This window comes from Zingiber officinale, chromosome 3A (genome assembly GCF_018446385.1).
Source record: "Zingiber officinale cultivar Zhangliang chromosome 3A, Zo_v1.1, whole genome shotgun sequence".
NCBI lineage: Eukaryota > Viridiplantae > Streptophyta > Magnoliopsida > Zingiberales > Zingiberaceae > Zingiber > Zingiber officinale.
In genome coordinates, this window is record NC_055990.1 from 105,838,281 (window position 1) to 105,856,663 (window position 18,383).

The following is an 18,383-nucleotide window of genomic DNA, read 5'->3' on the forward strand; positions in this document are numbered from 1 at the left end:
TCTCTCTTTGGAGCTTAGACTAGCCCTTCCAATTTGAGTTTTTTTAGCAAATGCAGATTTTCCACTCGTGGCAAGAGTTCTTTACCTCCTTTTCTTTCGGATTATACTGTACAACATTGGAATAGCTAGAGGATTAAGAGTAGCATGGATTTCTTTGCTTTCTTTGCTTCCGGATTACACTGTACAGCATTGGAATAGCTAGAGATTATTAAGTAGCATGCATTCTTTGCCCTCTTTCTTTTATCTCTGTTATAGCAAGATTTAAGGTTTTAATTTCCACACGTTTTAGATTTAGTTTAAGCTTGTATAATATGCAGACTTTCATAAGTATTGCTTGTAGATTTTGAAAAGTATTGCATGTAGAACTCCAATCTTAGAGCAGATTTTATTAAGCATTTCATATGCAGATTTTATAAGTTTAGTATGCAGATTTTCATAAGTATAATATGCAGAATTTTATTAGCATAGTAGGCAGATTTTTGATTTAAGCATATTAAAGTTAGAATTTGCTTAAACATTTCAGTTCTTTTTAAAAGAAGCATTCTTTTAGAAGTATTAACAAGTTTAAGAAAGATAAAGAAAAACAAGAAAAAGGCCAAGGCCTTAAGCAGATCCCAAAGTCAAGACTTTAGGGATTTTGGCACACAAGGTGCTTATTAAAAATGCCAAAACATTATATAGAAGTACTAAAAGATAACAAGTATTTTACTTTTATCAGTGGCATTGTGCTGGACTCTCAGTTGTCCTTGGGTTGGGCTCCCATAGTCGTCTTTAGGTTTAGATAACCTAGTAGTAATGGCACGACCAACGGTTGACGGTCGACGACCCGAGGGTCACCAAATGGGCCGCCAAATGGGTCGGGTCGTTACAAAAGTAAAAGCACAGTTGCCGGGCCCAAGAGAAGTTGATTATTATTTTGAAGTATTATAAGTATAAGTTTTTGAACAAGTAAAACGAGTTTTACATAAACATAAAGTATTAAAGATTAAGTTAGAACAAATGAAATAAAGTTTCATATAGTTCTAAAAATCAGTAAGTTTAGTTCTTTATTCTACCATGTATATCTAGTAGATGAGTAGTTTTTCATGTTTACCTATTAAATGAGCAGCATGATTAGCTATTAGAATTACATGAGTAGATTCCTTAGCTTTTCTTTGCTATTAGTTTGACATGAGTAGTTATATTTATGCATTATTTCTTTTTAGAGCATATAGTTTCTAGTTCTTTTCGTATACATGCACATTCGTGATTTTGTGAGTTAGATAGCGCTTACTAAGCAAATTTTGCTTATAGATTGCACTTCCTCTTACTGCAGATATAGGAAAGGAAAAGATATAGCAAGGAAGGCGACAAGGTGGCGCGGATGGTGTGTGATGTTTGGACTATGGAGTAGACTAAGAGATTGAACCAGAATTTATTTAGAATGTTTTGGTTTAAGTGTTTAACGTATTTAGAACTTGTGCATGTTATTATTTGGTTTGTCTTGTCGTGTATTCGTTAGAGTTGATTTTTCCTTGGTATTGTGCTTATTTTTTATATATAAACTGTGTGGTTGATTGATATGTGTTCCAACCGCTTGTGGCTGTGTATATTATGTCATGTATTAATGATTATGGTCACCGGTACAGGGGAGACTCTGACGGAATTTTTCGGTAGGGTTTCTTCGAGGATTTTAATTATACCAGTTAAGTAGAGTTAGTAGATAAGTAATGGTCATCCTTAGAGAGTAGTAGTAGTAAGAAGGGTGGTCGTTACAATCTAGCACTGAAGGCTAACCAGAAAGGCAAACTAGATTCAGATATGTCACTTGACGAAGACGAAGCCACATATATGGTAAGAAAATTCAGTAAATTTTTTAAGTTTAACAAGTTGTAGGACAAGAAAACTTCAGAAAATGAAAGGTCCGATCCTATAACTGCCAAGAAGAAGGGCACCTCAAGCACAACTACCCAAAACTGAAGGACAAGTACAAGGACAAAAGACCGAACCAGAAGAAGCACAAAAATCTAAAGACGACGTGGGATGAAAATTATCATCAGAATCATAAATCGAAGCCTACGCTGGACTTGCACTGATGGCAAGTCACCAAGAAGATGATGAAGTGAGCTCATCCGAAATGAGCATCAAGAGTATTGATGTAGAGGGAGTCAATTCAGAAGGAAGCAACAATAAGGGAGAGCATCAGATAAAAAGATCGACAAAGTAAGTCAGATATGATCTCTATCTCCTGATATATTATATAAGTTTATAAAACTGCTTTCAAAAAATTCTTATAAATTAGAAATTGAAAATAAAAATTTGAAAAAAAAAAGGAAATTGTTGAATTAAAAATAACATTAGTAAAATCTTGTTGATTAAAAGATTTTTATAAGATAAAAATTGAATATGAAAAATTGAAAGAAGAAATAGAACTATTGAAAAAGAATGATGCCTGCTTAAATTCAAGCTCTTTTAATTTTAAAATATATGGTAACCTTAATTGGAATTTTAGATACTATATGGGTTAAATTATAAAAGTAGATAGAAAATTAATTTCTAAAAAATATATGATTAATCCAATAGGTGGGAACCTATATTGGGTTTCAAAATCATGTTTAGGTTAAAGTTTCATACATGTTCTTATTTTTATTTTCTTTAATATTTTCATTGCATGCTTAAAATTATCTAACTTTTTCAAGTAAATTTTTTTATTCCTTTCTGTTCGAAATTAATTAAATCTTAATTTTTATGTGAAAAAGGATTTTATTACTTATCTATAGGAAAAATTTTGAATTTTTTTATTTCTATATTATTTTTTTAAAATTTTCAACAAAAATAGTATCTTTAAAATTAAAATTATTATGAAGAGTTATTTTAAAAAAATTTATTTTTTTAATAAAATATCATATTCTCTATCAAAAGAAATATTTTTGATAATTTCTTTTTATCATTATTGAATTTTTCATGAATTTGTTACCAAAATATTAATTTTAAATATTAAAAATTCTTAAAAAAATAGATCTTAAAAAATTTAATTTTTCTAAAAATATTATTTCTATTTTACATACTAAGAAAAAGATGTAAGAATTTTTGAGATAAAAATATATTTATTAAGATTTTTTTAAAAAAATATATATCTTTCTATAGAAAAGAATTTATTACTACTTATATTAATTTCTTTTATTCATGAAAATTTTATCACTATTTTGGATGAGCCTGTTTAACCGTTACAAAAATATTTAAAATTTTCAATGATAAAAAATAATTTTAAAATTATTTCTTCTAAATCTGGTTTTTTGAATCATAAAAGTTTAGTTTTTCAAAAAATAATTTCCAGAATTTGTCTAAGTGTTGGTTACTATTTATGTAACCCTTATAAGTTTTACCCATATTTTTAATGTGATCAAAGAGAGAAAATATTGGATTAAGTATAGAGGATGGTATATTTTTTTCATATTAATGGTTTTCATATTGCATATTTATTAATTACATTTCATATTTATTAAATTACAATTATTTTACTATTATGTTACTATTCTTTTTAACCCTAACTTAACTTGGGCATATTACATCAAAAAGGGAGAGATTATAAGTACCCTATGTTGGTTTTGATATGTTCAACCAAGTCAAATTAGAGCCTGCTTTATTTAATGTCTTACGTCTGAGTGTGCAGAGACTTACGAATGCAAAAAGTCGAGCGGAAGACGTGGCGGACGAGAAGGATGGCACACGAATTGAGGCAACGGGTTCTGTGTATATGAGGGATGAGAACCTACTGAAGTGTACGTCGGTGGAGCGAGAAGGACATCGCGACACTTTTGAGGGACGAGAAGCCAAAGCGGAAGCTTGCTCGAAGAGAAGGCTAGAGTTAGGTTTGGGTGAGCTCAACTCCAGAAGGTCGGAGCATCACCCAAAGAAGATTAGTTAAGGAGCTGATCTGTCTCAGAGAAGGTGCCTTCAATGGCTTGGAAGGCACCTTATATGAACAGTGTTGAAGGTGTCTTCTAGTTTTATCTTCGGCGATAAAACTTCTCTGATTGAAAGCACTTTGAACCCAATTAAAGGCCCCTTCAAGCTTCAAATAGAGTTTTTCAGGGGGTATAAAAAAAACCTCTAGAGTTCGAAAATAGACAAGAATTTCAGTATTTAATTCCTAGCTAATACCTGAACTTTTCAAAGAGTGTAAGAGGCTTCTCTGCCTTCAACAAAAGAGATATTTTTAATGGAGCTTTGTAACTGTCTTGGATTAACAATCACCTAGATTGTAATCAAGTAAAAATCTCAGCCTTCTTACTTATTGCCTTTTTAAGTTGTTATTTATTTTATGTTAATTATTTTGTCTAATTAATTTTGCTTATTAAAGTCTAAAGAACGAGAAAGGGTTAGTTTAATTTCTTGTAGGCAATTCACCTCCCTCTTGTCGGCCGCGCCGGGACCAACAACATCTAGTAGGAAGACCTAGTGTGTCAAGAGATCAAACCCAAGTAAGTTTGCAATGGAGGTAAGAATTGGAGAAGAGAGATCTAGTGAGGTCGTGTTCCCCGTTGAGGGAACAGTAGACGTTGGTCCGACCTAGGATTTCAGTGAAAGACAAAGTCAGGATCGGATAATCCTGAGACTGTATAAATGTTTTAATACTTATATTTTATATTATGTCTGTTTTATTAACTCTATGATACAGAAAATCAATGTTGGAGTTAGGGCATTCCAAGCATCCGGAAGGAATCCAGGCGCTCAAACGTTCGGGCGACCAGAGAGGATCTAGGCACCTGAAATGGCCTAAATCCAACATTACGAGCAGATGAGTTGTCATACACTAGTTGGCTAACCTACGTTGGCTTCCAAGCACCCGGGAGTTTTCCAAGTGCCCGGGAAGGGATAGAGGCAACTTGGATAGAGCTTCACCAAGGTACAGTCACATCAACAACTCAGGCCTTCTAGAAGGGATCCATGCACCTGGAGATGGATAAACTCAGCGATGAAACTAGATTAGATAGGCTTTAGTGGAGGCATCCGGGGGTGGTCCAAACGCTTGGAAAGTCTATAAAAGAAGCTTCGATCAGCAGCTTCAGATCATCAATTTCTACAACTTTCATACTTGCGTGCTACTCCAAAAACTGCTCTAAGATGCTGAAATGCTATTATGACAGCTATGCCCAGACTTCTACACAAAATCATTGGTATAACTATTTTTATTTGTACTTTCAATTTCATACATTATTGTAATCTTCGAGCTTATAGTGGATTGCCCGATGAAAGCACTTAGCGAGTGCGGCCCTTAGAGTAGAAGTCGTTGAAGGCTTCAAACCACATAAAATCAACCTGTGTTAGCCTTGTTTTTTGTTTCTTTATTTCCACTACTTTAACTCATGATTTCCAAAAAATTGAATAAGTGACGCATGCTATTTACCTCCCTCTAGCACTTTTCGATCCTACAAATAGAAAGTTTCTGAATCAATTGCATTAATCAATTAGAAGTTGCCGAATCGATTAGTATGATTCACCAATTGATTAGACGGTCGAAAAGAGCTATTCTATAAATTTTGAATGGTCGAGCTAACGTGACAATCTATTGGGGGTATGCTAATTGATTAGGAGGCGTCAAATGAACTCTAGAAAAGGGATTTTAGTGGAGTTTCTTCAACGTTGGTTCTTGGGAGTTTTGGAGCAAAGTGTTATGGAATTTTCATCTACAAGAGGCAATCTAAAGTAAGAAAAGAGCAAGAAACGTAAGGTTCCTCATTGTAAACCGTAAAGTCATTTTTTATTGTATCTTGTATTTATGTTCTTGTTTTATTATTATGCTTCTCGTGTTAAAGATTACACGAGGCTTCTCCACCTCTAGGAAGGAGGTTTCTATAGTGGAGTTGTGAGTGACGAGTGGATTCTTGGACTAGTCACCTCAAGAAGATGGATATCAAGTAAAATCTAAGGTGTTAGTGATTGAGAGCTTTGTTTCTAGTTTTCCGCTGGCATTCAAGATCAAAGAAGCGAAGCAAGTTATTCACCTCTCCTTTAGCTCATATGTGCCCTAACAAAGAATTCTCTATTTATCATTCATTATACTTATCTATAAATGATTAATATGTAGTGGAAACAAGAACATCAAATAACACAAGCATTGAAATACCTCAATTTTATGTGGTTCAGAACTCTCAATTCTCACTCCACAGCCTAGCATCCTAGTGGTATTACCATTATGCTTTCTCATTTTCAAATACCTTACGAAGATGGAGAAATCTCTTGCCAAACTTTTCTTATAAACAATATAAGCAAAATACAAAATAAAGATGAAAATGAATATAATGTAAATAAACAATTTAGACAAGAAATCTTTGATTAGCTCGTGTTGTGTTTGCTTTAGAATGTCTCCTAAAGGTATGAAATGAAGTACCACTTCCCCTCTAATACCCCGGTTCTGAGATTCTAGTTAAGTATGACTTAAAAGGTTAGGTGGTACTATCCATATCATCAAGGTGCACCTTCCTTTTCGGAAGTCCAAACTTAAAAACTCCAAAGTTAAGCGTGCTTGGCTTAGAGAAATCTGAGGATGGGTGACCTCCTGGGAAGTTTTCAAAGTGCCTGCGAGTGAGGACAAAAGCATACTGAAAGGATCTCCGGTGGTCTGTGGAGCTAGCCGTCAACCCGATGGGTAATTCTGGTGTCGTTCTTGGTTTGGTCCGAGTGGGGCTCACCCGAGAAGGGACGTTATAAATGATATCAGAGCAACCTTGTGACCGTGAGTGCGCCTGTTGCAGGAGCACCCAAGGCACCACCTAGTGAGGGAGATTTTGGGATTTGTCTATGGTGTGATTCATGGTTACACAACAAGAGTGTTGTGTCTTTAAGTGAGGGTGATTCTGGTGTCGTTCTCGGTTTGGTCCGAGTGGGGCTCACCCGAGAAGGGGCGTTATAAATGATATCAGAGCAACCTTGTGACCGTGAGTGCACCTGTGGCAGGAGCACCCAAGGCACCACCTAGTGAGGGAGATTTTGGGATTTGTCTATGGTGTGATTCATGGTTACACAACAAGAGTGTTGTGTCTTTAAGTGAGGGTGATTGTAATACCCCGGTTCTGAGATTCTAGTTAAGTATGACTTTAAAAGGTTAGATGGTACTATCCATATCACCAAGGTGCACCTGCCTTTTCAGAAGTCCAAACTTAAGAACTTCAAAGTTAAGCGTGCTTAGCTTGGAGAAATCTGAGGATGGGTGACCTCCTGGGAAGTTTTCCAAGGTACGTGCGAGTAAGGACAAAAGCACGCTGAAAGGACTTTCGATGGTCTGTGGAGCTAGTCGTCAACCTGATGGGCAATTCTGATGGCGTTCTCGGTTCGATCTGAGTGGGGCCCGCCCGGGTTGGGGTGTTACATCCCCTCAAAGTCTCCAAACAAAATCGTCTATGGAACCCTTCTTTATAGGCTTTAGGTTGGGCTAAAAATCTCGTAACAATCGACTATTTGTCACCATCAGTTGATTCTTCTTCCAGAATTAGAACGTTGCACTTGTAGAATGGCTTTTCCAATTTAGCATTGACCACAATAGTTGACTGCTATCAGGAGTCAATTATTGTTGCATCAATCGAGTGTCACAACCAAAACTCATGGTTTACGGTCTCATCAATCAATTACTAGTTCATAGCAGTTGATTGATACCTCTATTTTAGTCTTACCAAAGCTAAATTCTCACTTTTCCTAGTATCCAGTTGATCTCAATCTATTAGGACTTTCTTTGCCTGACATCCAATCAACCTTTATATGCTAGAACTTCATTTGTCTGGTATCCAATCAACTTTGATCTGTTAGGACTTTACTATTGTACCTAACATTTGATCAACCTTGATATGTCAGGATTTCACCGTTGCTTAGTATCCGGTCAACCTTAACCTATTGAAACTTCATAATTGTCAAACATCTCGTTCTCCTTGACCTATTTGGACTTCCCTTCTTGTCAAATGTTTGAACTTTTATGACCCATTTGGACTTCATTTCTCATGTCAGATGTTTGATCCTCTATGATCCACTTGAATTTAGGCCTCACTACAAGAAAAACCTCATTTAACAACACTCAAACGACAACGGTTTTATACCAAATCGTTGTCTTTTTGTCTTTTAACAACGATTTTAACAAAAACCGTTGTCTTTTAGTAATTTTTTTGGCCTATGACAACGGTTTTTAAAAACCGTTGTCTATTTATATTTTTTTGGGGCTACGACAACGGTTTTTAAAGGCTACGACAACGGTTTTTTAAAACTGTTGTCTATGTGAGCTTCTTTCGCCGCTTTTTCCCCCTTCGCCATTTTTTGCCGCGACGTTTTTTCTTTCCCTCTCCCCGAAATTTTTTGCCGCCGTATTCCATCCCTTTACCTTCTCGATCCAAGCCCCTTCTCCTTTCCTCTCCAAGCCCTAAACTCGTCGCCCCTTCTTTGCCCCGCCTCCTTCCTTCTGCCGTCCGCTTCCACCGCTCCGTTTCCACTACCACTCTACACCTCTGACTGCACACTCGTAGGTCCTCCCTCTTCACCTCTTCCACCTCTGCCCCTGCCGTCACAACCACCATCTCCGTCGGAGACAATCTTCCTGACGCCAACCTCTCCTACTTCGGCTCTGATGGGGAGCTCCAGACCGTCACCATCTCTGATCTCACCAAGAGCAAGAAAGCCATCTTCTTCACCGTCCCGAGGCCTTTACGCCGACGTGAAACTAGTGCTCGTACTCGTGATTCACTTTCTTCCTGATATATTTGGTTCCCCTGCTTCTATTTAAGCCTCCAGCTAGCGCGAATTACTCCACTCAGCTGTTTAATGATGGCTTTTTCTTCGTTTTCTTCTAATGGTTTGGCGTTTCTGCTGCTGCTTGCAGTGGCTCTGGTGGATTCAGCTCGGGGCTGTGTGTTCTACGCCGGAGGAAAAGATGGATGGGTGCTGAATCCCTTGGAGAGCTACGGGCATTGGGCCGAGAGAAATCAGTTTCAAGTCAATGACTCCATTGGTTTGTGACTTTGTGATCTTTTGTTTAGTTTTTGTAGTTGAATTTTGAGTTATGGAGTGATTCTGTTTTTTTTTTTTTTTTGCAGTTTTTAAGTATAAGAAGGGGGAGGACTCTGTTTTGGTGGTGGCGGAACAAGACTTTGATTCGTGCGACGTGAGCAACCCGTTCCGGAAGCTCGATGGCGGCGACTCCCGGTTTGTGTTCGAGCGGTCGGGGCCGTTTTTTCTTCGTCAGCGGAGCGCCGGGGAGGTGCGAGCGCGGGCAGAAGCTGGCAGTGGTGGTGATGGTCGTGCGACGACCACGCTGGCCGCCCGTCTCGGCCCCGCCGGTCCTGCCTCCGACCCCTGCTTCTTCGCCACCTCGATGGGCACCTCAGTATCCGCCTCTGCTTCCTCCGTCGGCGACTTTGCCGCCTGAAAGTTCCGACGCCTCCGCCGACCCTGCCAACTCCAACCGGAGGGACCTCAGTCCCCGTGCCGGCTCCTTCCGACCACGCAGTGACCGGCACCACCGGTATCACCTCCGCGAAGTCCGTTCTTAGAACATTGATGATAATTATCGGAATTGTGTTTCTTGTTTGATTTTTTTTTCCTTTTACCCTTTGTTGATTGGTTGTTATATAATAAAATGGTTTTTTAATTTATATATATATATATATATATATATATATATATATATATATATATATATATATATATATATATATATATATATATATATATATATATATATATGAATTTTATTTGTAGTTTATACGAGAAAACAAATTCGAATTGTGATCAACCCCTTATATGAATTAATCTAAATTATATATTTTAAATCTAAATTATGGTTATACTAGTTCCATGTGTTAAACCTCTTTATACTAGTGCTCGTACTCGTGATTCACTTTCTTCCTGATATATCTTAACATTGTATATTTCTAGTATAGCATGGCAGTAAGGAAGTATTTATATTGCATTTTGATTTTTTTTGTTGGTTAAATGATGTAGTCCAGTTTTTCTTTCTAGGTCTAAGATTTTATTTCTGTTTCTTTTTTTTTTTGAAAAGTCTTGGACCAATTGTCTTCTGCATTATATAGAGCCTAGTGGACTTGCAACAAATAAATCAAGCAAAGAAGAGGTTGATTCCTGCTCGATATTTGTTGGCAATGTGAGTTTTTCTAGTTCTCTGTTGTCTAATTGTTGCTACTGGTTTACTGTGGGCATCACATGATATTTGCATATAATTTGATATTGTTGTCTTCTATATCTTGGATTGTTTCTTAGTGGACCCTTGAGCCTTATTTATCCATAATTCTATAGACTAATCAAATTAGTTAAATTCACAATGTTTATTTTTCAGGTTATTGAATATTTTTCCTATATCTACAAATGTTGTCTTAGGGGCCTCTATTTAGATACACTACTTCAAACTGTAATGATGTTGTTGTGGATGTTAGATTCTGGTATTATTTGGCATATTAATGCTTTGATTTACCTTCCCTCTTTTTCTTTTTTGGTGCCGTATTACTTGAATGTGGTACATGCAAAGAGTGCCTACTATAATGTTCAAGTTCTCAAAACTGTGTTTGTGCTCATTAGAAGTTTGATAATTTGTAGTAACATTGTTATGGTTTGGCTGAATTTAAGTGGTTCAATGATTAAAATTTGGTATTATTGTCCTTGTACCAGACATCTTCAATTCGTCTTTATAGTAGATCCATACAAAAGTTATGTCCTATAAGATTGTACAGAGTAACATTGAACTCCAGTTACCGTTAGCTTGTACTTGAAAAAATTACCAAAGAAAAAAAAGGGAAAAAGATTATTTAAAACAAAGAATTATTTGAAATATATATATATATGCCCAAGTTACTGAGGATTCTCGACTTGCACCTTATTAGAATTTTGTAATATATAGTCTATGCTAAGGCTATCTTTTTTGTTTGATACTTGTTCCGAATTGGATAGGGTTGTTGTCTTCTATTAGAGAATTTTGGTTTCTTATTCTTAGCATCAACAGTCACACTGTAACTATTTGTCAATGATTGTTATGTTTTATACATATAGAATTCTTTTAAAACCTCTAACAGCAAGTGATTTAGTAGCAATATCTTGAGTTGGGAAGTGATATTCATGTTGATATTTCTATTAAACTGAAGGTTGATTATGCTTGCACCCCTGAAGAGGTTCAACAACATTTTTAGTCATTTGGTACTGTTAACAGAGTCACCATTCTCACTGACAGAAATGGTCAGCCAAAGGGTTTTGCTTATGTCGAATTCTTGGAAGTTGAGGCAGTCCAAGAAGCCTTTTGGTTGTATGAGTCTGAGCTTCATGGTCGTCCAATCAAGGTTTGTCTATTTAATCTCAAGTATTTTTCTTACCAGCACACTTTTAAATTCTTATTAACAGCAACGTTGGTTTTTCTAACAACAAGATGAATGCTTTGTTTCAGGTTGCCGCCAAACGAACCAACGTTCCAAGGTTGAAGCAGTTCCGTCCTCTGTGACATAATCCCTACCCGATGTATTCATATAGCAGGCCTCACATGCCATCCTGATGTCGGGTTTGTGGACAAAGAAGCAGTCGCAGTTACCAGTGTGTCTCGGAAGGCAACTTTCTACAATAGACCAAGCTCTACGGACTTCATAAATGTCCATGACATTTTTCTTGAATGTGATCATGATTCAGTAAGCTTCCAGAAGATAATATAGTGTTGTTTGATCAAAGATTTTGATGCATTACTTTTACTGCCTTTGTTTAGATCATATACCTTGGGAAGTCTGTTGAACCAACAATATATGATCTTTTGGGTGATCAAGAGGTTTGTAATCTGGACTTTTCTGAAAACTTTGTAATATCTTCTTTCTGCTATGCTTCTTGGTTATTTTGGAATCTTTCTGCCACAATTTTGCAATGCAAGGTTGAAATCTGCTTGTTGAAAAATGGAAAACCATCATGGACGAAGAAGAAGTTTCTTTGCTCCAAAGTCAGGTCTGTCTTCATTGTTGTCACATACAATTCATGCAGAAGTGTGAATTAATTTTTTTTTGTATTATGGTTGATATAATTTTCCTGTTCATGTTGGGTTAGGTTATATTTTTCTTTGCCAACCATTTTTTGGACCTCAGAGATATATTGTATATTTTCTATAACAATCTTGCCAAAAGATAAGGGTCCTGGTATAATGAAGCTTGATGTCAATTGGTATTTAGCCAATAAATTAAAAATGTCATTAGATTCAATTTACTTTAAATTTATGCTTGTGTATGGTTGACTCTGATGAGATTCAGCAAATTGATGACTTTTTAAATATCTTTAATATCCATATAATAGCAGTTTAACAATTATACTGCTTTTTTGGGTGGTACAACAACTTATCGATGTATAGTTGCCTTGATGCATCCTTACTATCTTGATTATATTTGGTTTGTCAGGTTGTTGCGTCTTAAGACTGGCTCGAGGTGACAAAATATGCTGAATTGGTCTGTGCTTAGGCCCGTCAAGAATTAATTCAAGATATGTTTAAAGTCTGGCAAGATTCTCAGCAAGGAACTCTTACTGGTGGCATGATAAAGTATAAAATACAATCTAAAATCAGTTTTAAATAGAATGTTGGTTTTCTTTTCCAATTTACCTGCCTAAGTAGAACATCTGCCATGCAATATCCAGGGAGCTACTTTTTTCCTTCAAAAAGGCTACTAGATAAAAGCCTCAACGGATTATATTCTGTAGGTATGAATCTTTGGAAAACTTAAAAAAAAACTTGATTGTTTAGATTAATATAGCAAGTTGTACATTCAAGGATGGAGTGAGTGAGGGTCAATTCTATCAAGTTCTACTATATGAACTAGATGCGATCAGAAAAGTAAATTTTCTAAGAATTTATACTACGATTCTTGTTTCAGTGTTTTTGTACTCAACATTCCATTTGTATTTCATGTTTGTGCCTCTCTAGAACCAAACTATCAGCCTCCAATGACTTTTGTAGTGGTCCAAAAACGTCATCGCACTATACTGTTTGCTAACAATCACGGTGACCACTAATTTGTTGATAAGAGTGGAAACATATTGCCTAGTCAGTTTAGTTGATAGATGGATGCATCATTTTCAAGATAATTCTATTTTGTATATTTTTTTAAACCTTGTTTTCTCAATGAAGCTTTCCATCCTTGAAATTCCAGGTACTGTTGTTGATTCTAAGATAGGCCATCCTACTGAATTTGACTTCTACTTGTGCAGCCATGCAAGCATTCAAATAACTCATCTCACAACTAATACCTTTTGTATGATGTACTTATTCAGGTAACTGTTATAAAAACATATGTGTGTTTATTATTTTTTCAGAACAAGTTTTTTCATACATATAATAGTGTATTTCTTTTAATATCAATACGTTGTTGATCTCCTAGTGCCTTATCAAAGGGGTAGAAAGATTGGACTTTTTGATGGAGCTGGTATGGAGAAGACTAGATTTATTATGGAACTAATGATCAATAATATTGGAAAAAGTTGGCATGAAAGAATCAGCAAGCTGGAAAGAGGATTCCAATGAAATCTTACAAGTTGAAGATTGTGATGGGATTTGAGTTGACAATAATTAAGTGCAATCCTACATGACATAAACCACCATCACAAGTTTCTAGTCTTTTGGCTATTGTTCATTAGTTGCAAATGGAGTTTATTTGTTTATTTGTATTGGGATAAATTTTATTTGAATATGAGATATGTTTTTTCTTTTGTAATTGTAATTCTTGTATAAGTAACATTTTGAATGATATTGATGTGGGGAATATTCTTTCTTGATTATGATTCTTTATTATATATTTAAATTGAAATATGATATATTGGTATTAAAAGATAATAATTCAAAAAACAACAGTTTAAAATTGTTATTGTTGTCTATCACACTCAAAGACAACGGTTAAAAACCGTTGTCGTAGCCCCAAAACCGATTATAACTGCAGTAAAAATGCTCTAAATAACAACGGTTTTAAACCGTTGTCTTTTCATTCAAAGACAACGGTTTAAAATCGTTGCAAAACCGTTGTCTTTTCATTCAAAGACAACGGTTTACAACCGTTGTCGTAGCCCCCCACTTTGAACAACACTGCCAATTACAACGGTTTTAAAGGGTCTACGACAACGGTTTTTAACCGTTGTCTTTTAATATTTTTGTTGTAGTGCCTTGCCAACTTCTTGTTGGATTGCTCACTGTGAAGTGTTCGGTCAACCATGACTCACTTAGACTTCTCTACTTGCTAACTCTCTATTGGACTTCCGACTGTCAAATGCTTAGTCAACCGTAAAGCACTTGAACTTCTCTACTTCCTAACTCCTTGTTGAACTTCCAACTGTCAAATGTCCTATCAACGATGACTTACTTGAACTTCTCTACTTGTTAACTCCTTGTTAGATTTCTTATTGCCAAGTGTTCAGTCAACCATGACTTACTTGGACTTCTCGCTCAACCATCGAAATCCAAATCAATCTTGGTCAACTTAATCCGAGGTCAATTGCACCAACAATCTCTATCTCCAATAATCTCTCTTTTTTCTTGGCATCTTAGTCTACCATCAAATATATTAGTCAAACTTCGAAATCTAACTTAAACTTGGTCAACTTAGATATGAGGTCTATTGCACCAACCAATTATAATCTCACAAGATTATATTTATGCATGTTTGAATTAACGTTTATGCTTTTCATAGATTGAAACAAACCAATAATATTCCCGCAATCACTTAAATAATTTAAACATTAGTTTCTCGGTCAATAAAAATTAAATTACGATGACATACTCATGATTCAAAATATAGAATTACACTATGGAATATTGATAATACAACCCAAGAAAGAATTTGAGTAATATCGTAATCCTTTCTTCTATAGAATATTGATAATACAACCCAAGTAAGAATTTGAGTAATATCGTAATCCTTTCTTCTATAGATTTTACATTTCTTGAACTAAAATCAGTGGTGTTCAATTCACCGTATCATTAGGAGGTAGAGTTTTCCATAAGTATTGTTTTATGGTTTACTTAAATATCCTAATGAGCAATTTTAATTACTTGAAGAAATAATAAAGATACAAAAAAGTTAATTATTTTTCGCTAAAAAAATAATTAACTTATATATCTTTTTATTTTCTTTACCATCTTAAAGAGTCGAGTTCCTCGATTTCAAAATAATTTGTTAGTAATGGATCGTCCCAAAATATTTGTTCGACATCTTCATCTCTCGTCTTATCTTCTTCGTCATTCCTCTTGATCGTTCCACATAGACCGAGCTCCTTCTCTAATTCTTCCAACCATTGTGTGACATCGCCTTCCCTATCATCGAAGCCACCATCATCAACTAAATCCATCTCAAAGAGGTTCGATAAGCCAGGGCATGGAGAAACATCTAAGGCAGGTGCATTCATCGTGATGGTGCCATCAAATAACTCTTCATTCTTGTTTTCATCATTGTCATTATCATCATCATTCGACGTAGTTAAGACATGCGAAACCTTAGATACTTCAACCCTTATTTCTTCCTCTTCGGACCGTAATCTCTTCTTCAAGTGTGTGTTCCAAACATTCTTGATCTCATTGTCAGTTCTTCCGGGAAGACAAGCTGCAATTCTCGACCATCTGCGATATTTTTTACACATATTATGTGTAAAAAAAAATAGGGGCATATAAATTAAGTACTTAATGGGAATTCTAGCACTAAAATCTTTCACAATAAGTAAATAAAGAAATTTTTAGGGGCAAAATGATTTTCTTCCTAATAAACGCTTAGAAATGGTCCAAGTTAATCTTACTTGTTCCCTAGCAATTTATGCAACTTAATGATAGTCATCTCTTCCTCCACAGTAAAATTACCACGCTTAATATCCGGTCGGAGATAGTTGATCCACCTCAATCGACAACTCTTTCCGCACCTCTTTAATCCTAGAAGCAACGGTTGATGTTTTTAGTTCTAAATATTGATCAATCATTCAATCGATAAGTAGGAGAGGAAGTTCACCTGCAAGCTTAGGAAGTGCACGCCAATTCCCATGGCCATGGTTCTTGATGTAGGATATGAGTTTCGAGTCCTCTTCTAGAGTCCACGAACCCTTATTCAATCCAATTTTAACGCAACATGGAGCTCGGCCTCGGCCCATCTCTTCTATGCACGCATTGAATTTCCGTGAGTAGTTAGTTCAATAAATCTACTCGGGTGTTTATATAGATGATCGGAGAGGAAATGATAGAAAAAACTAACTTATGGAGGTGTGTACTATGAAGTGATCTCTTTTGTCCTTTTTTTTTTAATAAAAAAAATTCAAAATGTTGTTCAAAACTTCAAATCATGAGTTGGTGAGAGTCGACTAGAACTTGGTCTTCTAGACATGCGGTGTTGGTAGTCAAATTGAGGGGCTCCATTAAGCACTAGATTTCAACCGTTGACTCTCTTATCAAGATGAATATTTTTATTATTTAAATCTAATTTTCCTTTTTCCAAGTTAAGGGCCAATATTACAAATTGATTAGACAGGATAAAATTAGACTAATCGGGCTGATAAATCAAGTGGCTTGCCTAGCTTAACTAGATCAATTAGCTCCCACTATCATTTAGATATAGATAAAAATAGAGAAGCTTAACTGGTAAATGAAACTCGCCGAGTCGAATCCATTAGAAGCATACTTTTGAATCAATTATGGACGAGAAAAATAAAGATTTATTGTCAAAGTAAATGACTTGCAAGTAAGTAGAAAGAATTTATTATAATCTATTTTTTAAAAAAATTCTATATTTTTCTATTCCGTTAAATATTAAAAAGATATAGAATTTATTATAAAATTGAATAAATCAATTCCACGAAGAAGGAAGAGGGTTAAGTCAATTCAAATGAATTAATGCTAGAAGGTTCGAGAAATTATAAAAATTAATTTGAGAGGATTAATTAAAAATGTAAATCTTAATATTAAATATATATATATATATCTATATGTTTTTTTTTGGAAAAATATTAAAAAAAATAAAAATTCTCATAGTTTAGTGTCCAAAAGATACTTTTAGTTTTAAAATAATTTACAAAACAAAAGAGCAATCACCTTTATAAAATATAATTTTTATTTAAATTATATAATAATAATAATTTTTAAAAATTATCACATATATAAAAGTACAAATTTAAATTTATGAAAAATAATCTATAATTTTTTTTAAAAAAATAATATTTAGTAAATTCAATTGACCAATATTAAGTCCAATAGTTTGAATATTTTTATTTAATTAATCAAAATAATTTCATTTTCTTAATAAAATATCTACACGCTGAGACAAAACTATTCTATCAATTTTAATAATTTTTTTTTCTTAAAAAAGGGATTTTGAGTGGCCTCTATCTAAGTCTTCCTCACTTAGTCTTGTTAATGACATATAACTAATCTTTTGTCTTGATAATGACATTTAAAAATTATCAAAATACTCTAAAAAATATATAGTGAGTTCTTTATGTCTTTTATAGAAAATATAACTAAAAAAATTAAAATTGTATAATATGAAAGAAACTAATTAATCAATTATTTTTTTAATAAAAAATAAATCAAAGACTTTCTTTAGAATTAATAATGATTTAAAATAATTAAAAATAATAATGATTTAAAGGTACTCTATATTTATTTTTTAAAAAACTCTCTCTTTCTAAAATATTAATATTAAAGAAATTATCCATTTTCCTTAGAATTTTAAAATTAACACAAGCATAAATCTATTTATAAAACTTCTTACAATTAAACTTTTTAAATTAAAATGAACTCTTTTGACACAAAGAAACGTTAATATTTATTTTTAACTATTTAGAAGATTATAATGGTAAAAAAAATATTTTAAAAATGAAACTTGATTGGTAAATCAATGTGAATGAATGTAAATAGATGTGAATGAATGTAACAACTCTTTTAAATATATAAAAAATACACAATTTCAACAAATTGCTTTATATAAATCAATAAAATTTAAGTGCTTCCTAGGGAAAAACTATTAATCCCTAATTTTTAGTTGATGACTTCGTGCCATATTGACGATCCATTTTGAATGCATTACACAGACGAAGGTGATAGAAACAACAACGGCTTGTTTATAGTTGCATATGTCATTACTTAGTCAACTTCTCTTTTTACTCATGTGTGAAAATGATTTCACACCAAGTCGTTTAGCACAAGATCAAACAAAGAGAAACTTGAAAAATGATAAACAATAAAAGTTATTAGTAGTTTACAGACTCAACCAAAAGAAACTCTAAAAAAAAAAATCAAATTGCAAGTAAAAAAATAAACCAATCTAACTTAAACGTCCGCACTGCTTAAACACCCTAAAATAAAATAATTACGACCTCCTAGGAAGAAATATTACCAAAAATAATCCCCAAATAACAAAACTTAAAAATAA

The 18,383-nt window shown here is 34.2% G+C and overlaps 1 protein-coding gene and 1 long non-coding RNA gene across 2 annotated transcripts; one reads left to right on the top strand and one right to left on the bottom strand.

The window, feature by feature from the left end:
• Window positions 1-11,448: 11,448 nt before the first annotated feature.
• LOC122053936 lies at window positions 11,449-12,424 on the top strand. Its single transcript, XR_006132456.1, has 3 exons — window positions 11,449-11,645; window positions 11,720-11,949; window positions 12,393-12,424. It is a non-coding gene; the product is annotated as an uncharacterized LOC122053936 (long non-coding RNA).
• Window positions 12,425-14,762: 2,338 nt separating this feature from the next.
• Window positions 14,763-16,165, bottom strand: LOC122053937 (transcription factor MYB13-like). Its single transcript, XM_042615837.1, has 3 exons — window positions 15,972-16,165; window positions 15,766-15,895; window positions 14,763-15,592 (listed from the first exon to the last, which is right to left on the bottom strand). Exons 1-3 carry the CDS (start codon window positions 16,108-16,110, stop codon window positions 15,109-15,111), a joined length of 753 nt encoding a protein of 250 aa, XP_042471771.1. The 5' UTR covers window positions 16,111-16,165; the 3' UTR covers window positions 14,763-15,108.
• Between the last annotated feature and the right edge of the window lie 2,218 nt (window positions 16,166-18,383).